We start from the raw sequence: 25244 nt of genomic DNA, 5'->3' as shown, positions 1-25244 counted from the left end.
ACAGAGGCTGGTGAAATGGCTCAGCAGCTAACGGCACCTGCCACCAAGCCTAACAGCCTGAGCTTGACTAATTACTATATCACTGACCTGAGGCAGGGGGATTACGAACACTATGACTCTCTCTTATCATGGTCCTTCTGTCACCCGCACGATGACCTGTGTCTCCCAGGGACCGTTCTCTAAGGATACACACCCAGTCCTGTCACCTGGCCCCTCAGACCCTCTTTGTCTCTTGATCTGTCAGTGAAGACTGCAGAGTCTGTAGATTGCTCATGGGTTGGGCCCTGCTGAGCAGCAAATAGGCATTTGCAAGAGATGGCTCAAACACAGATGAAACTCAGGGCGGCCACATCTCTGAAAGAGTTTACTGCCTGATTATCATCTCTTCATCAAGTATTTGTTTGCCGTGGCTTCTCAAAGCGTCACTCTAAAGCGAGCTAGGTACAGACACAGCAGAAATTACTACTGTGATGCTGACATCTCAGAGACTCGTGCACCCACGTGACCAACATGGTCCACCCAACTGGCCCTGAGAGACGCCATCGGCTCTGTTCTGGCTGAAATCTCGGGGCGCCAGAGGGTTCCTTCCCTGAGAGCCAACTCTGACCTCCTTGAGCTGACTCCCTCTCAGACAAAGCCAATGTTTGATTCCCTTGCCCCACCTCATCTGGGTCAGCTCGCCTACACTGAGTCCTGCTGCCCTTCAAAACCATGCGTTCCCGAAACTTCTCCTGGCGGCAGGGCCTTCTGTGCACCGCAGTGGCAGAATTTCTGCTGATGCCTTCCTTCCCTCCACCTGAGCGGTCTGTTTGGTGACCGCCTGGTCTTTCTAGGCTCCTCCATCAAAAGACAGTCATCAACTCTGGGAAGATAGCTCTGTCAGTAAAGTGCTTGCTGCACAAGCATGAGGACTCAGGTTCAAATCCCCAGCGCCCATGTAAAAAAGTGAGGCACCATAGTATACACCTGTAATCCAGGGCTGGAGAGGCAGAGATAGGAGAGTTACTAGAACTCACTAGCCAGCAGGCTCCATGTTCAATGAGAGAGACCTTGTCTCAAAAAGAGAAAAACAAAACAAAACAAAAAACAGAAAGCTATAGAGAAAAACACCCAATAATAATGACCTAATAATAATGACCTCTGGACTCTACATCCACATGCATGTGTACCAACAGTCAGAGATACGACACATGTTCACATGCACACACATGCGCGCGCGCGCACACGGACACCAAGTCCTGCTATCTGGGGGGTCAGAGCCAGGGTGGAACCAGGAAATGGGGTTTGAATGCCCTGTGCCAATGTTTGGGTTCAGCGCTGTAGGAACTTCCACAAATTCTGCTGATGGTTTGTTTCCATAGCCGGTCTGCTCAGTGCACTCTGTCCCACCTAGCAGGCCATGACATTTGATGGGAAACTGGGGAGAATTCTCTCAATGTGAGTCACTGTGCAGCTCTCCATCAAAAACCCTTTTCTTATAACCCTAGCTCAGGCCGAGCTGCCCACCCCTTTCCCAATTCATAGCTGTGGCCCACCAGCTTCCCAACAGAGATTCTGAAGCTCTAAAGAGCCCGCCCTTCTTCCCTTCCTTCACCTAAACGCATATGTTTTAACACGCATATTAGCAAGTTCACACCCAGGACAAGATGGTGGGAACGAGCCACGGAGACTTGGAGGATCCGTTATTAAAATTACTTTCTAGGGGCACGTAGCCACTCTGATGCAGCCATGGGACCAAGTTCAGGGTGATCTAGGAACACACAGCAGTCTCTCCAGGATAGGGTCGATGTAAGTCTTCTTGCTTTTGGGGGTGCATGTGTGGGTAGGCACACAGGCGTGCAGGGGCATATGTGTATGGATGCTCGCGCACCTGTGCGTGTGAATGTGGAGACCAGAGGTCAACGCCAGGTGTCCTTTTCAATCATTCACCACTGTTTTTTCCTTCTTTAAAGATCCATTCATGCATACATTGTATCATGTTAATACCTATCCCTGGTCCCATGTTCCAGCCCTCCCCAACTTCCACACCTCCCATCTCCCTCCCAGCTTCATGTCCTTTTGGAGTTTTTTGGTTGTGTGTGTGTGTATATGTGTATACACACGACGAATGTAGTTGGTGTGGCTGGTAGTGGATTGTTCACGCCCCAGTGGATGAGTCCACTTGGGTTTCTGAGTCAGAAATCTGAACTCATTTTGGGTGGACCAACCAGTCAGAGCCACACATTGTAACACCCGCTTTCTCCCTGGGGGCTGGGAATCTGAACTCAGGTCCTCAGGCTTGCACAGCTAACTCTTCAGAAACCGAGCCATCCCTCCCTTGCATTCTACCTAAAAGCCTCTCCATCTCAGAGGTCTGAGATGCTGCTTTTCCCACACTAGAACAGGTCTAACTCCTGGGTCCTCCTCTTCCTCACTGTGACAGACTGGAGCACAGTAGCATGGGGAGAGGTGACATGGTGAGTGGTTGCAGGTGTCCATAGGGTCTGGACTGCAGGGACTGGATCCCGTTGGACAGAATGCTTTGCTCACACCTCACAGAAATCTTTCTCCAGGTCCTGAAAACAGTTGGTTCCGCCCTCCAAGCAGCCATATGCTCGCGGCTACCACACCGCCGGGGTCCATAACTGGGTTAGGCTGGCCATCCTGAAGAAGTGGTCCCCACATGTTGACAAGAGCTGCAGGAAGATCACAGGAGGTGGCGTCTAGCCCCTGTGGTGTGATGGCCCGCTGCCCAGCTTAGCCCTGGCTTGCTGTCCTCATTTCAGGATAAGTCTAGAGCAGGCAGGTTGACTCAGGGCTATCACAGAGCAGCTGTGGCTGATGCCAGCAGGGAAGAATGGAGATGCTGGCTGATTCTGGGCAAGTTCAGGCCTCACTCACCCAGGCTACATAACTCAGTCATGACAACTGTATACTTTGTGTCACAGTTATGACAGAGGGAGCCCAACTCAAGATGTTGGCAGAATAGCCCCTCTCTGTATAGCTGGTAAGAACCAATTTCATAATCCCAAGGCCACCTCTCTGGATAGGGAAGTGTCTGTCCCAGAATTCCTCTTTTCTACATGACATCAGCCATGTTAAGTCAAGGACTATATAGTGACCTCATTCTAAGCTGTTACCTTTATAGGGACCCTGTCTTCAGTTAGGGATACTGTATCAATTCCTTTCCGGTTGCTGTGACAAACTAGCGGACAAAAGCCACTGTGGAAGGAAGGGTTGATTCTGGCTTACAGTTTGAGGCTTACAGTCCTCGGTAGAGGCAAAGACATGGCGCTGGAACCTGAGACGGCTGATTACATTGTATCCAGTCAGGAAGCCGAGAGAAATGAATGCCAGGTGCTTAGCCATCTTTCTCCTTAGTATTCAACTCCAAGCCCTCAGCCCATGAGACAGTGGCATTCACAGTTAGGGTCTGCCTTCTCACTGCGACTAGCATAATTTGGACACTTTGTTACTGATGCGCCCAGTGGCCTGTTTCCATAGTGATTCTGCATCCTCCTAAGTGATAGTGAAGGAGAGCCACCGTGGTCACATTCAGAGGCGCCGACCTATGGGACAATGTAAGGATTTGAAGGAACCCAGGTATTGGGAAGTACAAGTCCTTGGCCCCTGATCCGACATCTTCCTGTCCTATTGAGGGCCTGGCTTCCTGCCTCCAATACATCCAGCTTCCAAATTCTCCTCCCTGCTTCCCAGAGTCTGCTGGTGCCTCATCGAGTTTTCGGAACTCCTGTGACCCAGACAGGAAGCCACCAGGCTGACTCGGTTTTTCTTACACCCCCAGATTGTCAGTTGTTCTTCCTGTACACCAGGCTTATCCCAGCTTCCTGAAGATCTAACTTCCAGCTATGCCTCGCCCCCTTACCCAGCCACACCCCACACACCCCCCTTGCCTCACTGTTGAGAAAGCATACATCTTGGAGATTCTCAGTCCTCACCCCCTCCCTCCCACAATCCTGGCAATCTCAGATAGCCAGTCCTGACCTACAAAAAGGCTTCACTTAGCATTTCATTTTCACCGTGGTGTGAAAGCAATATTTATTCTGTAGGAGTTATACTTCGGGGGTTTGAGAGACTATGCAGCCCAATGTTGTAGCTCGTTTATTAGTGAGAAATCACTAGGGGAAACACCCAGCACTCTACAATGAGGTTCCCTCCTGAGCTGGGATGCCCTGTGGGTTAGGTGTCAGGATGAATTTTCCTTTTACGATGGGTCTATCAGGTCGAGACCCCCAGGAAAAGTCTAGGCACCTCTTTTACTTGCCCCTGCCTTCTATCAGCCACTCCCTCACATCAAGCATCTTGATGGATCTGTTGTCCCCACTAAATCGGGACCTGAGCAGAGCCCTTGGCCATACATTTAGGTCACTCCACATTTCCAAGGATGTGTAAACTTTGTGTTAATCTGTTCAAACTGAGCCCACATGGTCCCACACATGTAACAGCTTAAATGTTAGGAATTCATTGCCAGGTTTCTGGAGGCTGAAGTCTGGCATCAGGCTGTCAGGGTAGCCTAGTTCTGGGTAGGAAGTGGTTCTTAACCTGTGGTCCCAACCCCTTTGGGAGTCAACGACCCTTTCACAGGAGTCACCCATATCAGACATTTATGTTACGATTCATAACAGGGGCAACCATTACATTTGTAAAACAACAAGATAATTTTATGTTTGGGGGTCACCACGACATGGGGAACTGTATTGAAGGGTCACAGCATCAGGAAGATTGAGAACCACTGTGGTAAGGGGTCATAGAAGGGTCTTTCTTACTGTGTCTCTAATATGTGAAAGGCATATGGGGTGGGGAGAAAGCAAGAGAGGGGGACAGAGAGACTAATCTCATAAAGTTGCTAATTCTAGCAGATACAGGTCCCACCCTGAAGACCTCATTTAACTTCAATGACCTCCAAAAATTCCTGTCACCAAAGGATTAGGGTTCTGGCATGTATACTTGGGGGATGCAACTCAGCCTGTGACAGGCCCCCAAATGCTTATTCCTCACAAGCTGGGGAAGAGGCAGCTAAACAAGGAGAAGGCAGATGAGGAAGTCAGTTTCCTGTGTCTTTGAAGCCACATACACTGATTCAGCCAGCTGTGTGTTGAAAATATCCAGTGGGGAAAAAATTATGGCTGGAGGCTGGGGATGAGGCTCAGTGGTAAAGTCCTGGCCTAGTGTGCATGATACCCTCATCCATTCCCTGGAAACTGGTGTGTGTGTGTGTGTGTGTGTGTGTTTATGTGTATATATATATATATGTATGTGTGTATGTATGTGCGTATGTGTGTATGTGTATGTGTATATGTATGTATATGTGTATGTATGCATGTATGTGTGTATGCATAGACTCGTTCTCTTGTCATATTCCCCTAAACTATATAACATTAGAACTATTTACCTAATATTTGTAAGAGGGGGTGCATGGGTTGTAGGCCAAGAAGATGGCTTTTTTTTTTATTTGAGGGATTGCAATTCTGGTATCCATGGGGGTCTTAGCCCCTATTTTCATAGATACAAAGAGACAACTGGATCTGAATCTTTGTATAGATATGTAAATGTATATGATATGAAAATTAGAACAGGAGTGTGGTGTACACCTGTGATCTCTGCACTTTGGAGGTAGAGACAGGAAGATCAGAAGTTCAGAGTCGTCCTTGACTATATAGTAAGTTCAAGTCCCCCAAATAAAAGTTATGAGAATGTGCAGCTATATACAAGGCATGCAGGTATATGGTGTGTGGGGGTGTATACAGGGCATGCGTGTGTAGCATAGACAAGGCATGCATGTATAGACAGGATATGCAGATGTGTATACAGGATGTGCAGGTGTGTATACAGGATGTGCAGGTGTGTATACAGGATGTGCAGGTGTGTATACAGGATGTACAGGTGTGTATACAGAATGTGCAGGTGTGTATACAGGATGTGCAGGTATACACAGGACATGCAGGTATATACAGGCTGGGCAGGTGTATACAGGATATGCAGGTGTATACAGGACATGCAGGTGTATACAGGCTGGGCAGGTGTATACAGGATATGCAGGTGTATACAGGACATGCAGGTGTATACAGGCTGTGCAGGTATACACAGGATATGCAGGTATATATAGGCTGGTCAGGTATATACAGGGTGTTTAGGTGTATACAGGACATGCAGGTTTATATAGGATATGCCAAGTGTATACAGGCCATACAGGTGTACACAGGACATGCAGGTGTATACAGGGTGTGCAAGGATATACAGGAAATACTGGTCGTGGTGACTCTTGCCCCTCACCCCCATGCTTGGGAGGTCGAGGCAGGAGAATACAAGCTTCAGACCCACCTAGACTATTGGCTATCTCTAATGAGCCACCTGCAGCAGTAAGAAAGACAGATATGGAGCTTGTACCTTGAACTTGCAACTTACACTTGGAGAAGCAGAGATGAATGGACCCCTCCACTGGGCAACTGACCGACACGGCTTGTGGACTCTAGGCCAGTAGGAGACCCTGTTTCAAAATAAAGTGCATGGTGCCTGGGATGAGACCCAAGGTTGTCCTCTGACTCTACACAGGCCTGATGGCAGAGGCCCATGACTCCCAGGCCTGAGGGCAGAGACCTGTGACTCCAACTACTCAGGAGGCTGAGGCAGGAGGATGACAAGTTCAGGGTCACCCTGGAAGTACGAAGCTAGTCTGGAAAACTAAGCAAAACTGCCCCAAAATATAAATGTCAAAAGAGAGCTGGTGATGTCACTCAGTGGGCGGGCACTCACTTGGTATGCGTGAAAGGCTGGGTTCACTCTTGGCCTCTCACAGGGTGACCAGCGCAAAACTCTTCACTGAAACTTTGGTTCGTATTACATTCGTGAACCACAAAATACTATTCTTGTGTGTGGTTTTATACTGAACAGCTTAAAAATTGGGAAACGTGCCTTGCTCCTGGGTTCTACAGAAACACGGAGGCACTCTTTGGCTGGGCACACAGACTACAGAACCCAGACCCCTACCTCAGAACAGTTAGTAAGCCATGCCTGCTCCCTAGTTACGGACTTGTCCTGGCCACCTGTGTGCAGACCCTCAGCCTCCTTTGGAGGCCAGAGTGCCCAGGTCTTTCTCTCAGGCTTCTACAAACCCCTTAGCAGAATGAGTTCAGGAAGGTTTTTGCACTGTCTGTGGGCACCAAGCCTCCAGCTAGAGCTGGTGTCCCCCCACCCAGAAGCTATGGCTGGACACAAAGCCAGGAACAGATGAGTGTGGCCGCCCCCTGTCCACAAGTGCCCTCTCCAGCCTCATGGTTCTCAGTGCCTGGAGACCTTGGTTCCCACTCAGAAAAGCCCTTTGTGTCCTGTTTGCGGGGACCCTGTCTGCTACACTCGCCTTCGCATTTATCCCTTCCCTGATCATCCAATGTCACCAGTGACCAAAACCAAAGTACAACAGCCCAGTGAGGTATCTAGTGTGCTACCCAGGTTCTCTCATTGACCTACCTAGTTTCTCTGATCCCCGGTGGTAAGGGATAGAGGTGCCCATCAACCTGCCACACCCTACAGTTAAAAGATCAAGGCCATTAGCTCCATTACGTAACTCACAGCTATCCTCCTGCCTCGGATCCGCCAAGCCTGAGCCACAAGCTTGACTTTTAACCTTCCTGTCCTATTTCCTCCCTCGCTGTATGCGTCCACCTCACCGGCCTCCTTGCTCTGGTCCCTTGGGGCTTTGCTTCTGTTTCATGAGCATCTACACACGTGTATGTGTAGTGAGGTCAGAGGTCACCTCGGGCATCATTCCTCAGGCACCTCTAACTTACTCTTTTGACACAGTGTCTCTCACTGACCCAGAACTCACGAACTAGGCTAGACCGGCTGGCCAGCCAGTCCCCCAAGTGTCTTCCTGTCTCTGCCTCCCTGCACATCAGTGGGCCTGTTTTTTTCTCATGGGTTCTGGGAACCAAGCTGAGGTCTGTTGTGCTTGGTGAAGCAAATACTTTACTGCTGAACACCCCCCCCCAGCACATCGAACTCCCCCATACACCCAGACCCCTGGTCCTTTGACCTCCACAAGCACATCATGACCCTTGCTTTCACCCGAATTCTCCACTTAGCCAGCATCCTTCCTTCCTGTTCCCATCCCACCTCATATCACTTTTGTATCTGTGGATCCTTTCTCTCCTGTTTCAGAAGGTCAAGGGTACTGCGGGGTCACCAATATGTCCATTAACAGAGCTTGTTTGGCTGTGAGTTAGGAAATTAAGATGGTGTCCCTGGGAGACCTTGTGAGTTGAAACTCAGATATTGTCATGGTTTGAATATGCTTGGCCAAGAGAGTGGATTTGTGGTCCTGTTGGAGTGGGTGTGGCCTTGTTGGAGGAGGTGTGGCCTTGTTGGAGGAGGTGTGGCCTTGTTGGAGGAGGTGTGTCACTGTGGGTGTGGGCTTTTACACCCTAGTCCTAGCTGCCTGGAAGTCAGTATTCTGTTAGCAACCTTCAGATGAAGATGTAGAACTCTCAGCTCCTCCTGCACCATGCCGGCCTGGATGCTGCCATTTTCCCACCTTGATTATAATGGACTGAACCTCTGAACCTATAAGCCAGCCCCAATTAAGTGTTGTACTTAAAAGAGTTGCTTTGGTCATGGTATCTCTTCACAGCAGTGAAACCCTAAGACAGAAAATATGTGAGTCACACAGGTCAGACCCGCCTCTTCTCTGTGTTACCTATTACATGGTGGTGTGCCCACCAAGCAAACAACCGGGTTTCTACATCTCAAAGGACCATATTCAAAGCCTGGTAGTTTCTGCTCCATTGTTGACTCACTCAACAAACATCCACCGGGTCTCCGTGTGGTATTCTAAAGATTAGAATCTAAGTCTATTCTATATAGTCTTGACTCTGTGACAGACATTGAAGCAGTCACCTTTGATCTCCTGCCTCCTTGCCCCCAGATCGAATCTGTAACATTTTTCAATGCCATGGTACATCTTTTCCATAGGCAAAGTTGTTGGTCTCAGGGAAGGTTGAGCCCTTCTCATTGGGAAGGGAACAGGTAACCCAGAGAAAACTCTAGAAAAGGCAAAGTCTTCATGTCTCAGTTAAGACACAACAGCCCCTCATTTGATGACTTCCTTCTCATTCCCAGTCCCCTGCCTCGGGGAAACAGTCTCCCACCAAGAACGGCAGCCCTTCCAGGTGCCCCCGTTTCCTCAAGGTCAAGAACTGGGAGACGGACGTGGTCCTCACCGACACCCTGCACCTGAAGAGCACACTGGTGAGTGTCGGGACTGACTCACCTCACAAGAGGAAGGGGGAATGGCACCTGTGTTGGGGAATCCTGTGCATGGCAATGTGACTATGATGAACATGACAAACACGACCTATAGCCCACCCCCATGAGAGGTCAGAGTCCCCACCCACGCTGTGACAGCCAGAGGGTCACAGCTGGCATGGCCTCAGACCTCCCTGGATGTTCTATCAAGGAGTTATGCGATCAGTTAAAGTCTCTCTAGGTGAGCACCTTGCCCCCAGCAGAATGTAAGGGTCCTTGAGTGTCCTTTGCCTCTTCCAATGTCATCATGGATGGGGTATTAAGCCAGCCCTTCCTCCATTTCACACTGTGGACTCTGTTCTATGCCAGATTCTAAATACTCAACGCTCCAACCCTTTGCCTTCTGTTTTTTGTTAAAATATGAAGCTCTTGAAGGAGTGATGTCTCAGTCAGCTAATGCAGCGTAACAAGCAGGCCCCAAACTCAGCAGCTGAAAACAACCATCACTTTTTAAAAGTCCACCAACTAGCCAGGGGGCTCTGTGTGCCCAGCCAAGAAATGTCTGATGGTGATGGGGTCTATCTCAGATACCTGCAGTCACCCAAGATGGCAGCTAAGGCCAGGCTGCTCTAGGATGGCCCCAGCAGAGAAGATTCCATTCTTTGTGGTCTCTCCTCTTCCAGGAAGCAAGCTTGAGTCTGTCCCCAGGGCTGCAGAAGTATGAAAGATCTTTCTGTTTTCTATTAACACACAAGATTTCTTGAGTCCTGGGCTTGCAAGTGGGCCAGGGTCACTCCTGCTACATTCTATAGGTTCAGACTAATGTGTACATAAGGGGTGAGGGGACAGGCTGCATCTCAGGAGAGGTGCTGCAAAATCACATCGCAAAGAATGAATGTGCATGACAAGGAACAACTATGGCTACCTCGGACATCGACCTGCCACAGGGTGTGTTCAAACACGATCTTAGGAGCTGGGGGGTGGAGCTCGATCAAAGTGCTCTCCTAGCATCTGCACATCCCTGGGTATGAATAAGCCATACATACCCAGTGTATAAGTGGAGTAGGGATACGTGGCTGTCATCTCTATACTCAGGAGGTGGAGGTGGCGGGGTCAGAAATTCAAAGGTCACCCTTGGCCTTGGCTATATATGGAGCTTGAGGCCAGCCTGGGCTACATGAGACCCTGTCTCAGTGATGATGATGATGATGATGATGATGATGATGATGATGATGATGATGATGATGATGATGATGATGATGCCATTATCAGTTCTCTTTGATCAATATAGAATGGAATATTTTTTCTGGAACTGAGTGTGATGGTTACATATCTGTACTTTGGCAGAAAGTCAAAAACTCAAGGCCAACCTCAGGTACACAGTGAGTTCAAGGCCAGCCTGGGCTACATGAAATATTGCCATAAAACAAAAAAATAGATGATAGGTAGGTAGATAGATAGATAGATGATAGATAGATAGGTGATAGAGAGAGAGAGAGAGAGAGAGATGATAGGTGATAAATAGATAGAAACATAGATACATATATACATAGATGTTATATGTATGATAAGTGATAGGTAGATAGGTGATAGATGGAGAGACGATTGATAATAGGGGCGACAGTAGAGATGACAGAGGCAGATAGACACTAGGTTGTTGCACCCATAGCTGTGTATCCCAGTGAAAAAGCCCCCTTCCCTAATTGACCAGCACAAACAACTTGGGCACCACAGTTCTCAGTCATGACATCTGCCAACCCTGGTGGGGAGAAGCCAGACACTCACCCACATCCCTCTTGGCCTTCAGGAAACGGGGTGCACAGAGCACATCTGCATGGGCTCGATCATGCTGCCTTCCCAGCACACGCGGAAGCCAGAAGATGTCCGCACAAAGGACCAGCTCTTCCCTCTAGCCAAAGAATTTCTCGACCAATACTACTCATCCATTAAGAGGCAAGTACAGGGGGCAAGGCGGCTTGACCAGTGGGGGGGAATGCTCACCATGCAAGCGTGATGACCTGATTCAGATTCCAGCACCCTTGTGAAAGTAAAGCATGTGGGAAGAGTATGTTGGGAGAGCATGTCCGGATGCATCTGCACCTCCAGCAGTGGAGAGTAGGGACAAACAAATCCCTAGAGCTCACTGAGAGCTCAGGTGCAATGAGACACCCTCCCTCAAAAAGTGGGGAGACTTAGAAGAAGACACTCACTGTTCCCCAGCTTAGAGGCTCCATCACCTGGTGGTAGCACAGGGCTCCAAACCTTTAATACATGCTCAAACACAAGCACACACATGCTATACATACATGTGTACACACAAATTCACACACACACATATACACATGCATACACACAAAGACGTGTATACACATATGCACACATACACATGTACACACATGTACACATACATGCCTGTGCACATACATACACATGCACACACATGCATACACATGTGCACACACACCCCTACACACACATGCACACATACACATTCACACATGTGCATCCACACACAAACATGCAATATACATTCACATACACCCCCACCCCATATATGTGCACACATACATGCACATATGTACATACACATATGCACCCCACCCACACACATGTACATGCACACCTATATGCATACACACTCCCTTGTGCACCCACGCACACACACGGAACACTACCAGGCTGTCCCATTGCAGCCCCTTCTCTGTTCCTCCTCCCTTAGATTTGGCTCCAAGGCCCACATGGACAGGCTGGAGGAGGTGAACAAGGAGATTGAGAGCACCAGCACCTACCAGCTCAAGGACACCGAGCTCATCTATGGAGCCAAGCACGCCTGGCGGAACGCCTCTCGATGTGTGGGGAGGATCCAGTGGTCCAAGCTGCAGGTAGATGGTGACATTCATGACATCTGGGAGACCCTCTGGGAGGGAACAAGCCAAGGGGGATGGACAGAGCTGGTAGGGATCCATCACAACGCTGTTCTTTATTGACTAAAACTGCCATGCCTCTCAGTAAAATTCAGGCTGTCCTCTTTGCCGCAGACCCTACCGCTCCCTTTTACTTGTGCCCACCTGAAGGAGTTCAAGTCTGTGTCTCTGGTATGGTCTGTGCTAGGGAGTAGCTTACCGTTACAAATAGATTGGTTTGCAGGATCATGCTTTCTGTGTGAGCATACATTATACGGACTCATAAACTTCATCGTGACAGTTTCGTTGATATAAAGTATTTTGATCACGTTCAGCCCTTACTACCGTCCCTGGTGCCATTCCCATTCCCAGTCGACCCCCTCGACTTCAACGTCCTATCTTTTATTTTTATGTTCTGCGAGCCGCTGACTTTGATTAGCGCTGCTGGCAGGAGGAGGGGTGTGGGTTCGTCATTGGAGCATGGTCGCCCTTCCAGCCCTATGCCATCAAAGAGAGTGGGAATCTGTCTCCTGCCAGTACCTCAGGACAGAGCGGGGTCTCCTGAGCCCCCACCTCCACCCTCTGTTCTAGATTATTCGATTGTTCCTTGTTTTTAAATGCCTGGTGGCCCCTCAGAAAACATAACCAGCCTGTCGTGGCGGAGCATAAAACAAAAAGGCTTTACAAAATATAGTCTAGGTTATAAGAATAGGAGGGGGCTGGTTAACCAAGACAGGGAGCAGCCACAGTGGGCTCAGGGTCCCCTGGAAAGGAACTCGGCCCTGGGGCTGCCGGGGAGAGAGGAGGCAGCCGTCCTTCCCATCATGCACTTTTCCCAGGTGTTCGATGCCCGAGACTGCACCACAGCCCACGGCATGTTCAACTACATCTGTAACCATGTCAAGTACGCCACCAACAAAGGGAACCTCAGGTGAGTCGCCCTGCTGGGTGGGACGGTGTAGGGTGAGAGAACCCTGCAACATGCGGTCCTAGTTCTGGATGTACTTCAGCTGCCAGGAGGAAGAGGCCGGCCGGCCCCTTCTGGGGAGGTGGCCCAGCTGGCAGAAGTAGCCTAGCATTCTGATCCCCTGCCCTTCCTCCGCTGGAAAGAACAACAAAAACTGAAAGCCTGGCTGGACCCGAGATCCTTGTCACCCGCAGAGAGGACGGGAAACTAGTTAAGATCCCTGGAAAGAAGAAACTCCCATTTCTGAATAGAGCCAGCTCTCGCAGCATCCCACCCTACTGTGGTTGCCTCCTGTTCTGCCCAGTGGCACCGTGCCTTCCAATTCTGTGACCCCCTAGCCCCACCTTGGACTCTTGTACCCATACAAAGAACTTAGCCTGCAGGGAGCCAGCTAAGGCGGGGAGTAACTTGGTCTGTGACTTCCACACTGGCCTCGGCTGCTCCCTCACAGCTGAGGCCCCACACACAGCTGGCTGCACTTGTCAATCCCGCTGGTGACATCTGTTCCCCACGACTGAGAATTGGTCCCAACTCAGAAACACCCAAGGCTATTTCAGGGATATTCCCATAGATCCCCCCCGCACCCCTCCCCACAACACACACAGACACCCTGGGCTTCCCTGAGCTTATGTAGAAGGAACTTGTCTGCCTCAGGCATGGATTTCCTTGCCGCCTAAGCCATCAGTAGGAACAGAAATCATGTGTAGGAGAGGAATTCATTTTAGGACTCTTTCCTAAGTAACCTCACCCTGATACAGTATCAGAGAACTTGCCCACAAGTGGCTACAGAGGAAGCTCAGTTGGTAAGGTGTCTGCCACGACAGCATCAGGGTCTGAGTTTGAATCCAGAACCCATGTTTTTAAAGCCAGATATAGGGATGAGTGCTTACCATCTGACCGCTACTGCTGGGGTAGTGGAGGCAGGGATTCCGAGGCTGGCTGTCCCTCCAGGAGGGGTGAGAAATCTAGTCTCAAAAAGAACGGTGGACCTCTGGCTTCCATGTATGAGCACAGAGAGAGAGGGGGGTGGGAGGAAAGAGAAAAGACAGTGATAGAGGCAAAGAATCTTCCAACATATTCTAAGCCATGAATGTCAGGCCTTGCAAAGGCTAAGCCCTCAAGTTTCTTAGGGGCTGCTCTGGTGGTTTTCAAAGGACACTGTGAGCTGGCAAGAGGAGGGGTTACCCCGAATTCTGCAGCTGTGGAATGGGGATCTTCATGAGAGCTAGTTGGAAGAAAATAATCACTTAGGATCGTTTCCTATGTTTTAAACCTCAGTTCTAAAAGCCATTCAGCAGACATAAGAGAACATATTCCCTGAGCAGAAATAGCCTTCAAGCTGCCGGTAGGTAACAGCCCCAGGGAAGCAGGCGAGGGGAGGCGCGGCCATGCTTCCCCTCCCCTCTCTGTCTCAGTTCCCACACACGGAAAGTGAGTATCACACCCGACTCACGGCGACGTGTGGCTCTGGTGTTTATAAACAGGCTTCTTAAATGTATGTGCACACAAACGGGCTCTGGCTGGTGGCCACCTATAGGCACAACCGTGAGTCTCGATGCCAGAGGGAAGGCAGCCCACTTCGGGCTCCGTGGTCTCCCACGTGCTCCAGAGATTCTCATTAAGAGATGGAGAACGTACGTCCCTGATGGCTCCGTGAATTACTCTCCCAGCCCAAGGTCTAACCTCACCCTCTGGCATCAGTGACATCCTGCCCCTCAGTAGCAAATGCTTAGAGAGGAAGACCTACAGAATGTGCTCACAAGCAGGGTCTGGTGAGTTCCAGATAGGATGCTATTTATGGAAATAGCCCGTGACAGCAGAGAGGGATTCCAAATGAGGGAGATGCAAGATAATGTTCACGTAGAGTGCCTATGCCCTGTGGTGTGTGGTGACACACACCTCTCACTCTGGCCCTTGGGAGGCCGGAGGGGGCAGGGAGGATCATAACTTCGAGGCCAGGATGTGCATTTTTCTGCCTTCTCCCTTGCAAGGGTTCTGATGGAGGAGCTGGTAACTTGGCTCCTTCCTACAGGAAGAGACCTGGATATCTCATCTCCAGCTTTGTCCCTGTGTCCTCCAATGGGCAAGCCCCACCCTGGTGACTCCTGTCCTCTCTCCTCTCCCAAGGTCGGCCATCACGATATTCCCTCAGAGGACTGACGGCAAACATGACTTCCGAGTGTGGAACTCGCAGCTCATCCGCTACGCGGGCTACAAGCAGCCAGATGGCTCTACCTTGGGGGATCCGGCCAATGTGCAGTTCACGGAGGTGAGCCTGGATACCTCAAGCCTACCCCCGCTGGACCCTCCATCCATCGCCCCCTCCCCCATCCCTGTGCTTTTCCAGTTTAATGTTTTTATCCCTAAGGGTTCAGCCAGCAAGGAGCACAGGAACCACTCCTCACTCAGACTTGGCTCTTGCACCTCAAGTCCACCACAGCCCTTTGGCTCCCCCAACCCTCCCTGTGGAAGCCTCTGCCCCCTTTTAGAGTTGAAATCGACTCTTCAGTGCTAAGTGCCGATCCTAAACTATTCAATGAAGGAAGGATGTCTAGGACCCCAGGGAAGGTCCCCCAGACTCCCACCAATACCAACGTTGTTCAGTCACATCCCGGGGCCACCTTTCCTCAGCTGACATACATGGCTCCTTGGTCTGCAGCTGGAGGCAGGTTCAGTGACACATGCCTTAAATCCCGGCACTTAGGAAGCAGAAACAGAGGGATCGATCACTTGGAGGCAGGGGCAGTGTTGAGCTAGCCTGGCTTGACTGTCAGACTTGACTGTCCCAGACATCAGTATATGTCCATGCTGGGGACCAAAGTTGACCAAGGCTACCAAGAAAACCAAGACTACCCATCTCCTCTCCCAGGGTCCCTTCCAAATGAACAAGGTGATGCTCAGTTCAGGGAAGAGACACTTTCAAATGTACCGTGCCCACTGGTACACGACAGCAGACAGATGCCAACGCCCAGGTCCCCCTTTATTCATCCCCCACACACACACCTGCTTCTCCCCTCTCCCTGGCTTGCTGACTTCACATGCATAAGGCTTTTCTCATTGAAATGTGATAATCCTGAGAACCGGCTGTAACCAGGGCAACCAGGAGCCGCACCTGTGCACTCAGAGCCTGAGCCAGACTCCCCAGACTCCGTTCCACACGGCTGAGCGCTAACTGCTAAGCGTGTAGTTGGCTGACCTTGCCTCCTGCTTAGCTGAACACGGCTGTGGACTGCAACTCTGTCTTCCCTATCCGTGTCCGGAACCTTCCATGGCCAGGATACATTCTCCTGGTTTCTGCTCACACAGCACAAAGAAACACCCCCCAACCTGGCTATGTGGCTGTTTGGAGCCCGTCACTTCCCTCCTGATAGTGACCGTGCATGAATGTGGATGTCAGCATGCTTCACAGCTGACCCCAACCAAGAGTTCTCCAAGGTGACCACAAACAAACAAACAAAAAAGCAGAAACGACTCATTAATTCCCTTTAAAAATAATTTATTTAATTTCATTTCATAAATGTTGGCGTGACGATGTCAGGTCCCCTGATGCAGTGGTGAACTCCCACGTGGGTACTGGGAATTGAACCAGGTCCTCTAGGAGGGTAGGTAATACTATTAACCTCTGAGACACCTCTCCACCCACCTGCCCCCATTATATTGTTATATCGAATATATTTTGAAATTAAAATAGCAGAGTATACCATGGGGGTGGAGCAGATTAGCACGTTGATAAATTCGGGGACTTAATGGATTAAGCGTATTCAATTTTACTGTTAAATATCATATTTGAATACATTCGCTTCGATCGTTTTGTCCTCCTTCATGCATCACGGTGGCATACGCCTGCACTCCCAGCACTTGGGAGACTGTGGTGTGAGGGCCGTGAGTCTGAAGCCAGCCTGAGCTACATAGCGAGACTCTGTCTCACAAGCAAACGTGGGGCTGAAGAGGTGGCTCAGTGAGTAATGGGCAGGCTGCACAAGGATCCCAGCACCCAGGTAAAGAGACGGGCGCAGTGACACAGACCTGTCATCCCTGCCCGGAGGAGCTGGAGACAGGGGGATCGATCAATCTATCATCAATCATACTCTAGACAAATCGCCAAGCTCTGGGTGTAGTCAGAGGCCATGTCTCGGGAGCCTAGTGTGGTAGCATAAACCTTCAGTCCCAGCACTCTAGGGTCAGAGGCAGATGAACCTCTAGGTTCTGAGGCTAGCCTGGTCTACACAGTGCCAGGACAGCCAGGGCTACATAGCGAGACCCTCTGGGCTGAAGAGATAGTTCTGTGGCTCGGAACACTGCCAGCTCTTTAAAAGACTAAAGGACCTTGGTTCAATTCCCATGGCCCACATCACAACTGTCTATAACAGGATGCAAGGAAATCTGGGGTCTTCTTCTAGGCACCACAGGCACCAAGAGTGTTCCTGGTGCATAGACATACGCCCAGGCAAAACATCCACACACATCAACTAAAATGATGATGATAATAATAATAATAATAATATAATTACAATAATATTATTATAAAGGCATTTTATAAAAAGACCCTGTCTCAAATAAACTAAGTTAGAAAGCCTACACACATAAATACATACACTATATACATACACCACAGAAAGAGAACTTAAAGTAATAAAATGCATATAATCAATAAACCAATATTGATTACTTTATTATGTTCCGTAAATGTAGGTTAGATATGTTTAGTAAATGAACAAGTGCCACATTATTCAACCTCAGTGTCAAACGTCTGATTAAGCCTCAGTCCGTTATTAACGAATGGTTACTCACGTGAGAGACGTTGTTGGCTTTGAAATTTCATGGTTTAAACTGTGTTAAGGAAACGTGCCGCACTTCTGAGCTTTTCTTTCTTAACTAAGCTTCCAAAACATTTTATCTCCTGTGTCTCGCTGTGCCTGTGAACAGCCGTGTGTGTGCACACGCGTTTTCTGAGGAGAGCCACGGCATGGGAGATCTCTTTTGTATCTGGTGACACTTAACACCACACATAAAAGCTAGCCCGTGGGGGAAGCCACAGTCAGTCGGACTCAGCCCTCATCCCGTCCCTGTGCTCAGTGGGCAAAGGAAACCCTTTCTGGATCAGGCTGACCTATGTCCTCTGGAGAAGTTGCCCTGGTTCTGTGGTGAGGTCAGACAGAGCTCATGACAGAGGCCTCAGAGGGCTTGCATGAAGATCTCCCCTGCCTCCCCCTCCCCCACTCTCCCTCCCCCACCCCCATATCCGATGTGCGCTGTGTTTGGAGGGACAGAGCTGTGACTAGAGGTTTCTGTTTGTAGATCTGTATACAGCAGGGCTGGAAAGCCCCAAGAGGCCGCTTCGACGTGCTGCCTCTCCTGCTTCAGGCCAATGGCAACGACCCTGAGCTCTTCCAGATCCCCCCAGAGCTGGTGCTGGAAGTGCCCATCAGGCACCCCAAGTAAGAGGGAGTGCCCTTGGGGAGGGGGTTTCCCCCCTCACCTCCTCTGTCCATCTTATGTCCCCCACTCCAGGATCTCTGTAGCTCCAACAGATAGCAAGAGGGCCCTAGGTCCCATCCTATCTGTCATGCTGGGATGCGAGGGTCCCTCTGGACCATCCAAAGCCTCTATTTCTAAGCAACTCCATGGCCTGCCCTTTGCCCAGCCCTTGGGGTCACAAGATTAAACATACCTACTGTCTTGCTGTGGACACAGAGATCTCCTAGAGGAAGCTGCATACAAGGACTGACCCTGGGTGAACCAAGTTCAGACAGAATCTGGAACCCAGAAGTAGCTAGAAGACCAAGGTCAGAGAAGCATGTGCACTTCCAGAGTGAAAAACACACTGGGCTAGTGAGGTAGCCCAGCTGGGAAAAGGAGCTTGCTGCCAAGCCTGACTTCATGAGTTCAATCCCAGGGCCCACACAGTGAAAGGACAGCACTGACTCCTATAAAGTGTCCTCTTGTACACACACAAACACACACACACACACAAACAAATGTATTACACACACTTAATTACACACACAAATGTATTACACACACACAAACAAATGTATTACACACACATGTATTACACACACATGTATTACACACACAAATGTATTACACACACACAAACAAATGTATTACACACACATGTATTACACACACACTTAATTACACACACAAATGTATTACACACACACAAACAAATGTATTACACACACATGTATTACACGTGCACACACACAAACAAATGTATTACACGTACACTTAATTACACACACAAATGTATTACACATACATGCACACACACAAACAAATGTATTACACACACTTAATTACACACACAAATGTATTATGCACACATACACACGCACGCACACACACAAATGTATCACACACACATACACACACGCACACATGCACACACACAAACAAATGTATTACACACTTACTTAATTACACACACAAATGTATTACACACATGCACACACACACAAACAAATGTATTACATACATATGCATACATGCTTACACACACAATTACACACACAAATGTATTACACACACACAAATGTATTATAAACACACTTAATTACACACACAAATGTATTACACATGCACACACACAAACAAATGTATTACACACACTTAATTACACAAATGTATCACATACACATACCCACGCACACATATGCATGCACATACACAAATGTATCACACACGCACATACACACATGCACACACACAAATGTATTACACACACACTTAATTACACACACAAATGTATTACACACACACACACACACACACACACACAAATGTAACTGTAAAATGAATGAACACTACCTTGAGGTGCTAGACTGGGGCCAAACCTGAGGGAGGTTGCTAAGAAACTTAAGTCATATGCAAAATAGATCTTAAAAATCCAGTTAATTATTTTTAATCTGTGATGAACCACATCTCAACTTCTTAAATAAACACAGGATCAGCCCAGACCTGACACGAGGGTCTGGCGAGTTAGGGAAGTCACAGGAGAGGGAGCCTGTCTATTTAAAGAGGGTTGTTTTTTAATGTTTACTTTTTTTAAAGTGTGGATTCGTTTCAAATACCTCATACACAAATAACAGTGCTGATCTTGCTGGCTCCATCTGGGGACCCCCAGAAGGTTTCACCCGGGACTGGTACCCCACCTGCCCTACCTGAGTCTTCCCTGAACAGAGAACACCTGTCCAAGGCGTCTGATGTGTTGGAACACAACCAGATCCCCGGGAGCACTTGGCTTACTCCTGTCCACCTCTAGGCCTGTTCAGACTGCGTTGTGGTCTTCAATCCATGCATCATTGCCCTAGCTTCAGGGCCCACTCTGTCCCTGCCTCTGTGCTTTGTGTCAAAGAAGAGAAGACCATAGACCAATGACTCCTAAAATAGTCAGTTCCGAGAAAGCACAGCAAAGGGGAAATATGAGGTTGCCTGAACCCAACTGGACACTGGGAAGGTCTCCCAGAGCGAGAGAAACAAGCATAGATTTAAAGATGAAGGTGCAGAAAAGAGGAGATAATGGGGGAAGGAACTGTCAGTATCAGGGTGTGTGCGCGGTCCCCATGGGTGCTGGGCCTGGAGCATCCTCAGCCTGAGGGTGCTGCTCAGGAGGTACCAGCCGCATGCTGAGCAGGGCCATGTTACTCTCTGCAGGTTCGACTGGTTTAAGGACCTGGGGCTCAAATGGTATGGCCTCCCCGCTGTGTCCAACATGCTGCTGGAGATCGGGGGCCTGGAGTTCAGCGCCTGTCCCTTCAGCGGCTGGTACATGGGCACAGAGATCGGCGTCCGTGACTACTGTGACAACTCTCGATACAACATCCTGGAGGTGAAGTCCCTCGATGGTCCCCAAATGCGGGAACAGAGGACACTGCTCTGCAGTTTGGGGGTTGGAAGGTTGGATGTGTCAGGACAGATCTGCAGTCCTGGTATATCTTCTAGAAATGCCAGAAGCAGGTGTTTTCTTTCCTGGGAAGGTCGGGGTAGCAAATAGCACAGCCACCACCAGAGAGAACGCTGTGTGAGAGAACCTCGCACGTGAGCCTTCCCCTGACATTCACTGAGGATTCTCTGGACCCCTTCAGATATGAAAATCTGCAGATGGGCAGAGAGATGACCCAGCAGGTTAAATGCTTCCCACCCAGGGCATGAGAACCTGTGTTTAGTCCTCCATTTTATAAGTCGGACATGGTAGCGGTTGCACCTAATCTCAGGACAAGGAGGGTGGAGATGGGTGGGTCTCTGGGGCTCGCTGGCAGGAAGCCTAGCCTACTTGGAAAGTTCCAGGCTGGTGTAAGAGCCTGCTTCGGTAAACAAGGTAGCTGGCCCCTGAAGAACAATAGACACCAGAGGCTAATGTCTGCATGAATATACATGTATGTGCACACACACACACACACACACACACACACACACATATGTGAATGGAAACACCAATACATATACAGAAACATGTGCGTGCGCGCACACACACACACTCTCACACCTCAGATACCCGTGTCCCATACATAAAACTCTGTGGTGTTTACACGCAGTTTGTGGTGTTATCGGAACCCTCTGCAGCCGACTTTATGATTCCAGATGCAGTACAAATGGCTGTCACTCTACAGTTTAAGCAATGGTGACAGGAGACATGGCTTCGCAGGCTTTGTACAGATGCATACTTTATGGAGGCAGTCCAATCCTACCGTTGAGGAGTGCTGGGAGTGGAGAGCAGGCTGCAGAAGCCATCCGGGGTGTGTGTGTGTGTGTGTGTGTGTGTGTGTGTGTGTGTGTGTGTGTGTGTGTGACTTGGGGCTCTGGGCGTATTGCATTTGTTTGGTTTCCTTTCATTTTCCTGTTCGTTTCTATGATACTGGGGTTGAACTTGAGGTCCCCAAGCCCACAAGGCAAGCTCACTACCATGGACCTATCTCCCCAGCCCTACTTTGTTTGACCCCTGCTGAACCTTTGCTGATGCATGTGGAAGCCTTTTGTTCCTAACAGAGGAACGCCCAGATCTTTCTGTTTGCCCTGGACCGTACATGTGGGTGGTACACCTAGGCGGTAACAATGTTAAATTGGTTCTTGTTTTTTTTTGTTCCTCTTTCTTTGTTCCATTTTTTTTTCCACTGTGCTTCCTTGATTTCCCCACCCTGTGAACTTGGGGCATATATTCTGTGAATCACGGTAAAAGCTTTGGCATTCATGTAACACGAATGACCGATCCCTCCCAAGCCCATCCCCCATCTTGTACTTGGAAGGTAGAATTAGGAAGATTCAGAAGTCAGGGTTGTCCTCTGCTGCCTGGAGAGTTCCAGGTCAGCCTGGGCTACATGACACACTGTTTTAAAAAACATGAAAAAAAAATAAAGCAATATTCACTAGTGTCAAGGGTCACCAACCTTGCTGGGATGACCTAGAGAATTTCATGGTGGCAGTGCCCCAGCCCATAGGATTCTTTTCCCTATCAGTCTGGGGTGTGGTCTGGGTATCAAAATTCTCAGGCTCCCCAGCAGTTGGACACCAGTATATACAAGCCTCCGGCAAGAAAGAAATAAAACACATTAGGCTGTTTTTCCAGTTCAAGGCAGTATCCTAATTCAACTGACATCTGGGAGTTTCGTTTCTCAATTTTGTTTCTTTCGGTTTTTCTTCAAGTCAAAAGGGCATTTTCCCCAACAGTTTTTCTTATTCTTTTAGCCAATGTAATGCTGCATAGTGCCCGGCTATATGACCCTTCCCCAATCCAGAAATTTACCAGGGCATCAGACAGATTTACATAAAGCAGGAACCATTCCCTTCCTGTGGAGGTGTCCCTGACTCTGAAAGCCTTCACCTCGGACAGTGAATTAATAAGTCTCCTCTCTGCTCCCTGAGTCGCCTCATGGCTTAAATGAGAGACTCTTGTCACCCCAGCCCTTCAATTCACCCCAGCAGCTAGAAGCGATGTCAGCCGGCCAGGCTGAGGAGCAATTTACCCAAATTGAGCAATGGTAGCATCTGAGCTTAGTAATGAGACCTGGGTTCCCACCAGTGACCAGCCTTGACAAAGGGAGGGAAAGGGGAGGAAAAGCACAGCTTTAATTAAGGAGTTTGCCTCCGGGCCTCTGTCCCTGCGACCTGGGTACTCATTTCTGTGATGTCAACTACTAATGCCAGGACATATTTCTTTCGAGTTATTTTTGCTCGAATGCCGTTGGCTTAGAAAGCGGCTACCTCCTGGGTCTCCAGGCCTCAAAGGTCTGCATGAGCACACACATTCTCCCACACTGATTGACACGTGAGTTTAGTGGCTTAGGGGCCAGCCATATCTCTTCAGTTACCAACTGGGTTGTCAATAGCAAATCTATGGAACCAGTGAGCGAGTCGGTCAGCCCATGAGTGGCTAACTGATAATTAGGAACGCAAAACGCCGCTTGCAGTCTTTGGTCTGAAATCCTGAGTTAGCCAGCCCATGATTCGATGCCTTCTTTGCCCATCCAGGAAGTAGCCAAGAAGATGGATTTGGACATGAGGAAGACCTCGTCCCTCTGGAAGGACCAAGCACTGGTGGAGATCAACATTGCTGTTCTATATAGCTTCCAGGTACCCTTGGGCTCAGCTCAAGCCTCAAAGGAAAGGGGCGGGGGGGGGAAGAACCTTCTAGAACGGCAGTTCTTAGCCTGTGGGTCAAAGGACCCTGTCACAGGGGTGGCCTAAGGCCATCAGAAAACAGAGATTTATATCATGACTCATAACAGTAGCAAAATTACCGCTATGAAGTAGCAGTGGAAATAATTTTACAGGTAGCAGGTCACCACAACAAGAGGAACTGGATTAAAGGGTCACAGTATCAGGAAGGTTAGAACTTCCGCTCTAGAGACTCTGAGCAGAGGACCAAGGGTTCTGCCTAGCAAGGCTCACCTTCGGGGGCTGGAGGGATGGCTCAGTCAGTGAAGGGCTGGCTTCACAAGCATGGGGTCCTACGTTGAATTCCCAGAGCCCATGCAGAGAGCCAGGTCGAGGGGAAGGATGAATGCTTGTAACCCCAGTGAGATAGGAGGCTGAAGTTCCCGGATCCTCTCTGGCTATCCAGCCTTGCCCACCTTGGTGAGGTTCCAGGCTTATGAGATACTCTATCTCAAACAGGCATCTGAGGGATGACACCCAAAGTTGCCCTCCGACCTCCCCATTCACATCATATAAGTACATGCACCAAAACATGATCAGCTTCAGGGGTCCCCATAAGTCACGTGACTTAGTTCTTGTCCACATGCCTGCCCCGTCTTGGCCTGGGCAGGGTAGACATTCGATGAAAAGAAGTGAGAGGAAGGTCTGAACTTGTTATTTAAGATTCTGCAGTTGGGTGACGGGGTTCTCCATGTTTTCCCATCTCTTAGAGACTCAGACTTACCCATCACAGGTTCGACACCCATCTTTACCCTCAGACACATAGATCCCTGCCCCTCCCCCACATCAGGAGTTATAGTAAGATGGGCGGAAAATAGACCACTCAGACCACGCAGCTTTTGAGCACAAGGTGGGAGCTGTCGTTATGCCAAGTGGAAAGATACTAACTGGTATCCAGCAGCCGCTTCTGAGACTCGACATTAACCTTGCTCTGGTAGAAGATAATGTGTGTTCATTCGGACGGTGGGTGTACATGAATAGGGCAGGCACCTCACAGAAAATCAGGGTGCAGAGGTCTGTGCAGGTGGCAGGGCAAGAGGCAACCTCCCATGGAGAGTTAAGGAGCTGTAGCAATGATCAGAACTTGGCCCCTGATGGATACACTCAGGACATAGGAGAGGTGAAGGAAGGGAAGAGAAGGAGTTAGCACAGTGTCTCTGACAGTGTGAATCCATGCCCACCAGCTCCAGCCTGTGCTAGACTCTGCCCACCGCCACACTGCCTCTCTCAGCGTTTTACTGCTATGATCAAACACACTGTGACCATGGCAGCTCTTAGAATAACATTTCATTGGTGCTGGCTTACAGGTTCGGAATTTCAGTCCATTATCATCAAGATGGGAGCATGGCAGCATCCAGGCAGGCATGGTGCAGGAGGACCTGAGAGTTCTACATCTTCATCTGAAGACAGCCAGGAAAATACTAGCTTCCAGGGAGCTAGGATGAGGGTCTTAAAACCCATGCTTACAGTGATACACC

The 25244-nt window shown here is 49.3% G+C and overlaps 1 protein-coding gene across 1 annotated transcript in view; it reads left to right on the top strand.

Annotated features, from left to right (window-relative positions):
• The window catches only part of Nos1 (nitric oxide synthase 1), a 111130-nt gene that overhangs the window by 39859 nt on the left and 46027 nt on the right, over positions 1-25244 (top strand). Inside the window, exons 4-11 of the mRNA XM_032886874.1 lie at positions 9115-9243; positions 11048-11193; positions 11960-12122; positions 12983-13074; positions 15238-15379; positions 18409-18548; positions 20770-20944; positions 23581-23682. Of these exons, the coding sequence (XP_032742765.1) occupies positions 9115-9243; positions 11048-11193; positions 11960-12122; positions 12983-13074; positions 15238-15379; positions 18409-18548; positions 20770-20944; positions 23581-23682 (1089 nt within the window). The remainder of the gene's footprint in view (positions 1-9114; positions 9244-11047; positions 11194-11959; positions 12123-12982; positions 13075-15237; positions 15380-18408; positions 18549-20769; positions 20945-23580; positions 23683-25244) is intronic.

Source organism: Rattus rattus, chromosome 16 (genome assembly GCF_011064425.1).
Source record: "Rattus rattus isolate New Zealand chromosome 16, Rrattus_CSIRO_v1, whole genome shotgun sequence".
NCBI classification, from domain to species: Eukaryota; Metazoa; Chordata; class Mammalia; order Rodentia; family Muridae; genus Rattus; species Rattus rattus.
The sequence above is the reverse complement of the archived record's forward strand: the minus strand, read 5'-3'. Positions and strand labels throughout refer to the sequence as shown.